General features: G+C 42.0%; 1 protein-coding gene across 3 annotated transcripts in view; it reads right to left on the bottom strand.

Moving 5' to 3' along the window:
- Positions 1 to 7,032: 7,032 nt before the first annotated feature.
- Positions 7,033 to 12,930, bottom strand: part of NHSL2 (NHS like 2) — a 45,645-nt gene continuing 39,747 nt past the window's right edge. For all 3 annotated transcript variants that reach the window (XM_083371976.1, XM_083371977.1, XM_083371978.1), the window contains exon 8: positions 7,033 to 12,217. In XM_083371976.1, the coding sequence (XP_083228102.1) occupies positions 11,914 to 12,217 (304 nt within the window). In that variant the 3' untranslated portion in view covers positions 7,033 to 11,913. The remainder of the gene's footprint in view (positions 12,218 to 12,930) is intronic.

The raw sequence follows: 12,930 nt of genomic DNA, 5'->3' as shown, positions 1-12,930 counted from the left end.
TTCCGACTCTAGGGGCCGGTGCTCATCTCCATTTCAAAGCCGAAGAGCCAGCGCTTGTCCGAGGACGTCTCCGTGGTCATGTGGCCGGCATGACTAGACGCCAAAGACGCACGGAACGCTGTTACCTTCCCACCGGAGTGGTCCCTATTTTTCTACTTGCATTTTTACGTGCTTTCGAACTGCTAGGTTGGCAGAAGCTGGGACGAGTAACAGGCGCTCACTCTGTTACGCGGCACTCGGGATTCGACCCGCCAAACTGCCGATCTTCTGATCGACAAAGCTCAGCGTCCTAACCCACTGAGCCACTGCGTCCCTTATCTCATAATCCTAGCGGGGTTTTAATGTAGGCAGATGACTTAGGTTACCTTGTCCATATACAAGCTTCTCAGAGAAAACATGTTTAAATCCATCTAGGTGTAGAAGGAACAAAAATGAATTTCCAAGGGTTACTGGAGGGTGCAAGGGAATCTAACATACACAAAAAATAGTAGAGAAGCAAAGCACTGGCATCCTGCAGCAAAATAAAAGATTTTATTCCTTGATAGACAGATTGTTAATGTCAATATTATACTGTGTAGGGCAGTGACCAAGTCGCCGCAGCCAATTCACCACGGCCAGCTGACCCCAGACAATTCACTGCAGGACAAGGGTGATGCTCATATCAAACAAATGGTGGAACAGAATCATTAAAGAAAGGAAGCCAAAGGAGAGACAGAATGAAAACAATGACAAAAATGAAAATATTTTTATTTATTTATTTTAAGGAACTAAACTGAATTGTTAAATTGTCCCACGGTGAAGTTGTCCTGCGGTGAGTTGGCCGTGGCGGGCTGGCTGTCCCATTCTGACTTGAAGAGGTGTGGACTCCAAGAAGTCCCCTGTTAAAGTTGTGGTCCACACCTTTTCAAGTTGCCAAAGCTGGAAACACCGGTCAAGGACAGCCTTAATCATGCAGATCATGCAAATCCACTGGAGGATCCGATCTTTAATAACCCTGGTTGGAGCAACAGTTTAAAAATGACTTCTGTAGAAAAAACAAAAGAGGTACCGAAGTGGTTCTCTACATGAAAAAAAAAAAGCCAATGTTCAAAAATTCTTGCAAACATGAGTTTGCAACCCTTATCCAAATTCAGATTGCACAATGATTAACTTTTTAATTTCACTCTTTTTTCCTGAGCAGTTCTACGCAATAACATATGAGGTTTAATAATGTTTAATCTTCTTGGTCACATAGATCTACAGTGATTTGCCTCTGTAACAGGAATGTGTTTTGATTCATCTCTGATCATTTGAAACAAGGCATTCAGGGATGTGTCATTCAGGGACGTGTGAATGCACCTGGCCAAAATATAAGATTCATCCTCATGATCAGTTACTGTAAAGTGCTTCTTTAAAGTCTGGGGCAGGAAATCATAATGGTTTGAGAACATTCTCTCCTTCTTACCATACTGGAGATATGTCTATGGAGATTCTCAGTCATCCAGGTCATGGTTGTCCCAAAGGTGTTTCTTTCAAAAGCCAACTGGACTTTGTTTTTGCTTGAAGATGTTTTACTTCTCATCTGAGAGGCTTCTTCTGTTCAAAAGCTTCTTGGAGGAGAAGCAAAATGTCTTCAAAGAAAAACAAAATCCAGCTGCCTTTTGAAAAAGCACCTTTGGGACAATAATGGTGATATAGTCAGAAGAAATAAGATTTCAAGATACCTTCAGATAGACACAAGCTTCCTGTTGTTATTTTTTTTTTTTGCTAAACAATGGGAGGGGGGGAAGCAAGGGTTTGAGGAGGAGCATTTATTTGACTCAGTTGTGAGCTCTGATACATTCACACACTGCAGCAATTAGTCAAAATGTCAGCTAGCTGTCCAGCTCATCCCTTCCTCTCACTCCTGCCAATATCCGTTCTTATTAGTTATAATTTCTCGGGGAAGATTTGGGCCAAATAGTCCTTTTTTAAAAGAAAGTCTAGTGGGAAAAGTGGCAGAAAGGCTAAGGGAGGCTAACTAAAATTGGCTTTTGTCTGTGGGAAGTTTGTTCCCTGCTTTCTCACCAAAGAATTTAGGAATAGCCAGCTAGGAAAGTAGTTCATCTTATCAAACTGTAACCAATTTTCTAGGTCAGAGAGAGAATTCAGGCCTAGGATATTTTATCTGTCCTGAAGATGAAACTTCATCTAACGTTTTGGAAATCAAATGGCAGTCTTGCTTGTCTACAAAAAATAATAATAAAATTCAAATTTGACCTTGAAAGAAAACCAACAGTGACATCTCATAAATAAATCCAAAAACAAAAACAAAAAATGCAAATCCCATACATGTCTACTCAGGAAAAGAGTCTCTCTATATTTGGTGAGCATCTGTTACTCGTCCCAGCTTCTGCCAACCTAGCAGTTCAAAAGCACGTAAAAATGCAAGTAGAAAAATAGGGACCACTACGGTGGGAAGGCAACAGCCTTCCGTGCGCCTTTGGCGTCTAGTCATGCCGGCCACATGACCACAGAGACATTCTCGGACAGGCGCTGGCTCTTCGGCTTTGAAACGGAGATGAGCACCGGTCCCTAGAGTCAGAAACGACTAGCACGCATGTGCGGGGGAACCTTTACCTTTACCTTACTATGTTTGGTGAAGCCTCTTTGCTAGGAAACATGTCGAGGATTATAGGTTTAACTCTTTAGATTCATTAGAAAGAACTTATTATATTAGGAATCACACTGCCAAGCTAAATACTTTTGAACTCCTTTTGGTCTAATGGAGTCTACAGTTAGGAATAGGAGTTTGTACATTCACACTTTGCCAAGCAAATCTGAGCCATCTTCCTGTCTTCCTCCGCCAAGTTCATTTAAACAAGTGCATTGGGTAATGGAATGTGCACTTGGAGAAGCTTGGAAGTAGATTTGGCCACACAGAGCTTTCCCAAAGGGGAGCCCAAGACAAGAGACAGCTTAGTTCTGAGCTAAAGGAGAAAGGAAGATAGACGTTCAAGGTAACTACACCCTTCCCCTATATCCCAAACCCCCTTCAACTAGTTCTCTTCTGAAGATGGCCACATTGGAGAAGAGAAGAGAGAAGACAAGCGTAAGCAGCTTCACCTCCCCTAGTGTTCTACAGTTATGTTTGGACCAGAATGTTGGATGGTGGAATTCTATCTTCACAACATCAATAGAATGGAGGGCACCTCAATAGCCATCTAGTTGGAAGAATTGATAGAAGTCTGTTACCTATTCCACCAAATTGCACACTGATGCTCAGCTGCTCTGCAGTAAAGAAAGTAAAAAGCCAGCCGTACTGATGGGAGAGGTGAAAAACTGAGTCTCTTCCATCAGGACCTCACTTTCCAGCCTGAGTAAAACAGTAGCAAAGAGAGGAGAAAACAAAGGAGAGGGGGGAGTGTTCAGAGAACTTGTCACGATCACCCAAGCACATTTTTATGATATATATATATATATATATATATATATATATATATATATATATATATATATATATATATATATATATATATATATATATATATATATTCTCAACTTCTGAGCCAGGGACGTTAATTACAACTCTTGATTGTGCAAATCCATGGCAACGGATTGTGGAATGTGTAATTAAAGCCCAACGAGCAGGGAGCTAAGTGCCTTTCTGAGCAAACTTTGGTTCGTCTAAGCAGAAAGGGATAGGTGATGATTCCATCCTGTGTACAAAGGATTATTAATAGAAAGGATGGTGGCTTCTCTGAAGGACAATAATGGTGCAGAAGTATCTCACAGAAGAAGGTTATGCAGAAGAACAGAAGGACCAGCCTCTCCCTGTTGGCCTTGGCATGAACAAAGCTCATGAAGACATTCTTAGAACTGTATTAACAGACAGTAGAAGGAGGAAGTACCTCCTCAAAGAATGAAGTAGATTAAGAAAAGTAAAAATAAATAAATAAATTATGCTATAATGTTGCTTGGCATTGCAGGATAGATTCATTTCATGAACATGTATCACAAGAAAATTTCATTCCCGAGTGTGATATCCATGACTTCTAATAACACACTGATTCTGAAATGAACTTTAGTACTGTCGCCACTATCCTGATTATTTCTTAAGAGATGTGGATCTCTGATTTCCAAAATTACCTAGGAAGTCTGCTCACTATGGAGAATTAAGCAAATCTGGTGTCTTCAGATCAGTTGGGAAGAAGTGAATGTTAATCTTGGCTGGGAAAGAGAGTTCACACAAGTTCATCATCGGGATGGTCCACAAGAGATTGGGTGAACAACTGCTCCTAACCAGGATGTCACAAAGAAAGAGTGACCATTTGATACGGTTGCCAAACAGTGGACAGGCACTTGCAATTAGTTACAACTTGCTAGGTCTGAGAAACAAATTGCAGGAGAGAACTCCAAATTAATCAAGAAGAAGTTGAAGAATCTCTTGTATTCCTTCTGTCCTGGATGAATACAGTCAATCCAAGAACCGAACGCAATCTTCTTGCAATGTGTTACTTCATCAAGTCACACAGACATTATAATATAAGGGAGAACTTATAGAAGAAGAAATAGTGGACTGAGAAGACCAAAAAGGAATGATAATTCTCTTTAATGGGAAGGACACATGAAAGACCATCCAAGGTCCTATAGATCATTTGATGCAATTCCCATATCTAGAAAAGGGGCGTGTGTGTTTAATTGAGGCTGCCCAACAAAGTGAACGACTTATCAGCATCACAGGGCTGAAACAATCTAATGCCCTCTTGGATAAACTAATCTACAAAGAGGCAGAAGAGCGAGTTGTGGTGCACCCCCTTGCTTTTTCACAGAAAAACTGCAACACATCCTTAGCAAGGAAGAAGCTTTGTGGGAATGTCTTGGGTTCAGAAGAAGCTACCGCAATAAGAGATAAGCAGCTTGCTGAAGAACAACCTGCACTCCACACTGGCCAACGAAGACAACTTGTGCCGAAGGGTGCTAAGTGCTTAACACATGTTGTTTCGGTAACTGATCAGCCACAAAAACCCAAAATGGACCTTGTGAAAACAATGCTCCTCTTGTTTGCTATAAATATTGGATGGGAACTTCAACTTCTGCTCTGTGCTTACGTTCAAGGCCTAGCCCAATTGTACAGGAGGCGTTCCTGAGACACCTCGATTGTTAAATCCCTTGACCGTCGCTTTCTTTTCACGGCTCTTGGCTTCGGTTTTCTTCATCCTAACAGGATATTTCAAACCAGGTATAGTCAAAATGAGTGCAATAGATTTTATTTACGGACAAGATCTTTGGAGCAATAGGAGCTGCTAGTTCTTTTCCCTCTTATGTCTGGTCAAACATAAGCGCCCTTCCTTCCTTTTCTTTTCTTTTCTTTTCTATCTATCTATCTATCTTATCTCCCTATATCATCTCTCTCCCTCTCCCTCTATGTCTGTCTCTGTCCGTCCGTCCATCTATATTATCTCCCTATATCATCTCTCCCTCTCCGTCTGTCTGTCCGTCCATCCATCTATCTATCTATATTCTCCCTATATCATCTCTCTCCCTCTCCCTCTCTGTCCATCCGTCCGTCTGTCCATCCATATTATCTCCCTATATCATCTCTCTCCCTCTCCCTGTCTGTCTGTCCATCCGTCCGTCCACCCACCGATCTATCTATCTATCTATCTATCTATCTATCTATCTATCTATCTATCTATCTATCTATCTATCTATCTATCTGCTGGAAGCTTATGTTTTACCAGAAACACACATAAACACACAAACTCCATCCTTCCCCCCCATCCTAACTTTAAAAAAATAACACCACCAGACTGAAGAAGAGTTGTGAAGTGCTCAACCTCTTGGAACAATCTGAGCCTGATAAAGGGATCAGCCAGTTATTAGTGAGGGAACCAGATAAAAGAAGCTGCAGGATTAGTTGGCTCCAACAGGATTTGGTGTTCTCACATCAGTCTCTATTTTGAGACGTGGGTGCTGTTAGTCTGAACCCTATTTCTCTCTGCTTGATTATTTGGGGCTCCCCGTGGCTATAGTTGCCCCAGACAACTGCCCTTCCTTCTCAGCACAGCGCCTGCTATGGGGCAGCCCAAATAGAAATGTCCGAAAACAGCAGCCCAGATACTCCCATGTCTACTGCTCCCAGCTTTCAAATTGTACAATGAATCAAACACCAATCTTATGGATGTAAATTAATCTGATCAAAGGAAAAGAGAGAATCTCCGCAGTTGCGTGTTATTTTCCCTGCTCCAATTATTTCTAAAATCCAACTTTCTGACCAATTTAGGCCCAGAGAAAAATGTTGAGCCCCCAATCCTTCAAGTTTGCTTTGAAATAGATAAACAGCCCCATCTTTGCAATCGCCAGTAGACTGAACTTGGGTTTTACATGTTTGTGTGTGGATGTGTTGTGTATCTATATCTCTATATCTATCTATCTATCTATCTATCTATCTATCTATCTATCTATCTATCTATCTATCTATCTATCTATCCATCCATCCATCCATCCATATATATACACACACAATACATACACACAGTGACTTCTGTTCTCAATATGGATTACTGCTGAAGCCAATTTATGATTCTCCATTATAAGTTATAGCCCTTGAGGATATTTCCTGAATTTTCTGTATGGGTATGCAGGCCTGTGTGTCTATGCATAGATATACCGTTCATTCTTTTATTAATTCAACCCTTCTCAACCTTATAATTAATTCAACCCTTCTCAACCTTATAATCCCATGTTTTTTCTAACGCACCGCTCAGTTAACTGCAACAAGACGACTCCATCCCCATTCTTCAAGACCTTGAAGACGAGGGTTTTGTTCAACGTTAGCCACCATCTTCTCCAAAAATGTGCATATTCCATCTCTTTCTCTCCATCCCTTAATAGCGGAACCTCACTGGGGCAGTTCTGCAGGGACAGAAAGTCTATTGAATCGTAGGAGATGCTTGGAAGTCTATTCCATTGGGGAAGAATTTAAACCTTGGCTTGCTTTTTATGCAGGTAACCACTTCCTCTCCTTCCCCCCCTTTTTTTTTAAAAAAAAGAAAGAAACCACAATCCAGACAGAGAAAATTAAATCCTGATACAATCCAGCAATAAATTGAATATGCTCAGGCAGGATATGTTGAATTTCATACAGGCAGGTAAGATACAGCAGGATTCATAGAAAACTAAGCTTTGAATACATATATTTCTATATACATCTATATTAAACAAAGTCACCCTGTTTCACTCTGCATTTGTGACAAATTGCTGTGGGCTCCTGGTAGCAAGTTGCTAAAGGTCCTACCCTGTTTTGTTAGGGGCACTTTTTGGTAACAAGGAAATCAGAGGCTGCATCCACACAACCATGCTTAACTGAGTTACGGGAAATAACCCATTCTTTGGGTTTGCACAATACACTTCATCATCATTAACTAAACTGGGCTTGCGCCACACAAAGCCACATCCACCTCCCACACACACACTTAAACCGAGATTAACACAAACCAAGCTCAGCACGTTAGGTGAATGCAACCACTTGGCCTTTCACTGGCGTGGTTCAGCAGGATAAAATCCAGGCAGTCCTCGACTTAACAGAGTTCCATTTAGTGATTGTTTGAAGTTACAACGGCACTGGAAAAAGTGACTTGTCCCCACTTTACACACTTCACAACCATTGCAGCATCCCCCACGGTCAGGTGATCAAAATTCAGATGTCTGGCAACTGACTCATATTTGCGAGTTACAGGGTCCCTGGGGGGTCACCTCCCTTTTGCGACCTTCTGACAAACAAAATCAATGGGAAATGCCAGATTCACTTAGCAACTCTGGCAGGAAAGATCGTAAAATGGAGCAAAATTCACTTGGCAACTGTCTCCGCTTAGGAGGAATGGAAATTTGTGGTCGTTAAGTCGAGGATTACCTGTAACACAATGTTTTCTAAATCTGTTAGGTTAAAACTTCCGAAGCAGGAAATTGAACTGGAGTTTTGGGAATAAAACGGATGGGGATTCTCAGCATGCAACACTTCAAGTTCTTGGGGGAAAAAGCATTAATAAAACGAATGTTTGCAGTGAGGGTTGTGTTAGTTATAGCTGTTGTCGTCTCACTCTCCGCCTGGACATGTGGAACAACTCTTATAAAGAGCAACGCATTTAGAAAGGTTATTTTTTAGGCAAAGGAAGGCTAAGGCCGGCAAGCTATACCATCCATGTCATCTCTGCTAAAATGAACGTTGTGTTCCTTTCTCTGTCATGACTCCAAACCGAGGAATCAAAGAACTTTGGAACTGACATTTTGTAAACAAAATTCAGGGTCAAGGGAGGAAAGGGGTGTTTTGTCACTGTGTAGGTAGTCCTTGACTTAGTTTAGTTTCAAAGTTACAACACTGAAAAGGGTTATTTATGATAGGTTTCCATGGCAGCGTCCTCTTAGTCACGTGAGCCAAATCTGGGCACTTGGAAACTGGCATGTATTTAGGACAGTTGCACGATCCTGGAATCGTGGAATCACTTCCCAACCATCTTTCAACAGGCAACGTCAATGGGAAGCGCCGTGATTTACTTAACAACTGTGGCAAGAAGGCAACAAAGTTGGGCGTCACTCACTTGAGAATTGTCTTGCTTAGCAACAGGAATATCGTGGTTGTGAGTCGAGGGCTACCTGCAATCCCCTGTGTCTATAATTCCTAAGGTTGTTTCAGGAACCTAACATTCATTTCAAGTTATCTAAAATTTGCCATTCGAAATCTCGCTTTTTGAAGCAAACGAACAAAAAAACAAAATATCCTTTGGCAAATCTTTTTTGTCCAGTAAGACCATCCACAACTCTTGAATTTTGTTCTAATTTTTTTTTTCTGCTGGGCGGTGGGACTATGTTCCTTCCAATGTAGAAGGTTTGTCCTCCGAGCATGTGGGTTGGTTTCGTTACCAGGCTAGTTAACATCTTCAGTGGAGTTGAACAAACTCCGCTGAAGATGTTACCTGGAGATGTAACGAAACATTCAGAAACCAACCCAGAAGCTTGGAGAACGAATCTTCACCTTCATCCGACACCCAAGCTACAGATACTTGCCACTATTGCGAGTCATCTTGTGTTAAAATGACAAAGATAGAACAGTAAGGGTTATGGATGTCCCCACTGGTAATTTTCAATTATTTTCTAGAGTCATTTGGTCATTGTTGCGCCAAAATAACAGTAATCAGGACAGGTTCTGATGCTATGAAGCCTCTTTAAAGAACTAGCAGGGAAATGACCAAAACAATGTCCTTCCACCCAGTTTTTAAGCTATTATTTTTAAATTCTGCTGCAACTAGACCACACAACTGGTTTTGCTATTTGTTGCGCAAGAAAGCATCCTGGAGAAATAACTTTGCATTAGTAAGGTTTCATTATTGCAGGTGCTGTTTTGAACTTTTGATTCATTCCAGAATGAACTAACAGGATTTTTTTAAAAAATAGTATTCTGCCAATTTATTCAAAACATTAGATACTAGGTTTGTTCAAAACACACATTGGAATTATTGTATGTTTTGTCCTAATCCTCCATGTTATGCTACACCCACAGAAACATGAAGAATAGGGACCCAGAGACATAGAGGAAAGGCGATAATGCATGGATTGCTGTTTGTTTGTGTGTGTGTCTGTGTGTGTGTGCAGCACTGTTTCTCAAACTGGGCCACTTGAAGATGCGTGGACATAAAACTCCCAAAATTCCCCAGCCAGCAAAACTGGCTGGGGAATTCTGGGAGTTGAAGTCCACACATTTTCAAAGGGTCAAGGTTGAGAAACACTGCTAGGTGCTAATAGCACAGAGTACTGGAGGGAAGTCCAGAAAGCAGGAAAGGCTACATTATTGAATAGCAAGCATGCTGGGTATTTCTAGTGATTGTCTTTGCATCTAAACTCATCGTCCTCATCTGTTTTCTGTTGCCTCTAACACACTCACTGAAGGAGTTTAAAAAAAAGGCCATTAGCAAAAAAAAAAACAAGACATGCAAGTCATGGCACAACGGAGGAGGTCATAGCTCAACAGGTAGGCTGAGGGCTCTGGTCTAACCTATTGGTTTTTCTACGCATCAGATTCCATGGACTAGTGAAGGAAATCTGATGCTGTAATTAAGCAGTTTAATTTCCAAGGCGCTGTGGCAAACGGACTAGCATCCAAATTTGGTTGGGGCAAGAGTAGAGCCGCTGAAATCAAGAGGACAAATTGGTCATACATTGAACACTCACCGAATCTTCTTCACCGAACTGAGTTGGATGCAACTCCTAATATAGCCTGTGAGGTTTTGCTTTCAAGAGCCATTTGTCGGCTCACCTCACTGGAGGTTTTCAAAAAGACTGGACAACCATTCTGTAAGGCCCCTGCCTTGAGCAGGGGATTGGATTAGATCTCTGAGGTTCTTTCCAGCCCTATGATCCTATGTTGCACAGGCCAGGCAAGTCATAGGATAGGCTATCCTTATAGGGCAGCAAAGTGGTTTTTAAACACAGCTAGCCATTTTTAGCAGAGTCTCATGCCTCCAAACAGAGGTGTTTGTTTTGTATTTCGATACTTTGCATTCGCAATAAATGAATCTTGAAAATAGAGCAGGCCTCGTTTTTCATATATCATACATTGAGATATGCAAAGTGCACCGATCTGTTGACAGGAAGCATTTTTTTTAAGTCAGTGGGGAAGGGGGGGCATGAGTACATGACTTCTTTGCCAGAATGAAATCTATGCAGTTTTCCGAAAGACAAGGTGTTTCTCGTAGAGGAACCATAAACTAAGACAGAGTATGGAAAATGGTAGCCTCTGGATGACCAGAAATAGTTTCCACTAACTTACCCAAGAAAGCCTAGGAAGTCTTGAAACATTGCTTTTGCAAAAGGGAAGAAACCTACCGATATTTATCTCCAACTTTTTTTCCCCCATTCTTCACTCCAAAGAAGATTGTAAGCCGCCCTGAGTCTTCGGAGAAGGGCGGGATATAAATGGAATTAAATAAATGGAATTTAACTCGCTAGAGACATCCCGTTAAGCACTTTCCACCCTCTGTGTGGGACCATCAAGGGGAGAGCAAGCAACAAATGCAATGTCGCATCGTTGTGAAACAGGCTCTGCCCCATTTGTACCTGTGTTTGACAGCATTTCATCGTTTGGACAAAAGCACTGTGCCCAACGGACAACTCGGTTTTCAGCCTCATCTCTCTAAAGTGACTCATTGGTCAAAACTCTTACAAAGTTTTACAACCCAAAGTAAAAACAAAAACAAAAAAACAATAAAAGATCAATTGTGTGTGTGTGTGTTTAAAAAAAGAAAAGCCACAACAGCTGCATATTATATCCTACAAGCACTTAAAAGTACCACATGCCAAAGAAACTGGACAGTTCCAAGTTAGCTTTGTTGCGGAGAAGAAATCAAAATGGGGAACTCCCAATTTGTACACCTGGAAAAGAAAAGAGAGAAAGAGAGAGAGAGAAAGAAAGAAAGAAAAAAAAGAGAGAGAGAGAGAGAGAGAGAAAGAGAGAGGGGGGAGAGAAGGAGAAGGACGAGGAGAGAAAGAGAGATTTTGTTCCTCATGCAATCAGGGACGAAAGTGTTAGGTCCAACTCTGACACCCACCTGTGATAGCCCTTTCTAGGAACATCCATTGTGCAAGTCTCTTTTTCTAACCCAGGAAACAAAATAAAAACTCTGTCCCTTATAAGGAAAAGTGTGGGGCAAATTCCACAAGGGATGGGTGTGCTCTTCATTTAAGACACTTTTCTTGAATCTACAGAGTCATCTCCCCATCCTCACCCACCCACCCTCTCTCCCAGTAAAAACCCGGGAAAACTTTTGGCTGCAGGGAACAAATCAACCCGGGTGCTGAAGCTTCAAGGGGGGGGGAGACAGATTCACTCCTAAGGTCAAGCTTGGAAGAGGACAAGAAGGATAAGGAGCATATACTGCAAAGACAGTTCTTTCAAGAAACTCAGGGCTGAATTTTGGAGCTTGGGATTGTCCCATCCACAGCAAACTCAGTCATGACCCTCCGAGCCAAGGGGTTGGTGGTCTTGAGAAGTTCAGCTGCAGATGTTCGGATGCCTGAGGCCCCCTTGCCACTTTTCTTCTGAAGGAGAGCCTTGAAGTCCTCGTTTCTGCTCGAGGTTCTGCTTGTGCTGGAAGGGCATTCATTGATCATAAGCCCTGCGGCGTTCTTGATGGGCATCTGGGAATTTGGTCGGTTGCCAAAAGAGTCGCTGGGTTCCTTCCAACCCAGTAACTTCCTCTTGGATCTGTGAACAAAGGGATGATGAGACAAACTCGAGGGAGAAATAAAGTGATGACCACTATTATAACCAACACTTGATAGCCTGGGAGCCAGCTGGAAGCTAGGGAAATATTTTCAATGGTACGCAAGCTACAAGTCATCCATCTATCCATCCATCCATCTATTATGCCATCCATCCATCCCTCATTCCATCCATCCCTCATCCCTCATCCATCCACCCATCTTCCCATCTGTCCATCCATCCATCATCCCATCCGTCCATCCATCTATCCCTCATCTGCAAGAGCTCAAAGTACCATAGAAGAGAATATTTGTTCATCCCACAGGGTTGAACTGTGGGGTGCTTGGTTCTCTCCGCGCTTGGCTGTTTTCTTGCAGACATTCCATTACCTGACCAGGTAATATCATCATTATCTGAGGTTGGGTAATTAAACTGGTGGGACTGAAATGGCCGGTTCCTTTTGTTTTCAACTTGGGAAGGGTTGGGTAACTTTCAAAGAAGTAATGTTAGGAGCTGAACGGGGGGCCTACCATGTTTATGTAACTTCTCTATTTTTCTAAGACAAAAATGGCTCTAATCTGGCAGTTTGTCACCAGATTTCACATGTGGGGCTGAGGGGGAGGGTTCTGCAAAAAAATTAAAAATAATAATAAACAGGAGGAAGGCTGGGGCCCATAGCTCAAAGACTGGCAACTGTGAACGGCTAGGAGACCTTC

Source organism: Vipera ursinii, assembly GCF_947247035.1.
Source record: "Vipera ursinii genome assembly, chromosome: 12".
NCBI classification, from domain to species: domain Eukaryota; kingdom Metazoa; phylum Chordata; class Lepidosauria; order Squamata; family Viperidae; genus Vipera; species Vipera ursinii.
The sequence above is the reverse complement of the archived record's forward strand: the minus strand, read 5'-3'. Positions and strand labels throughout refer to the sequence as shown.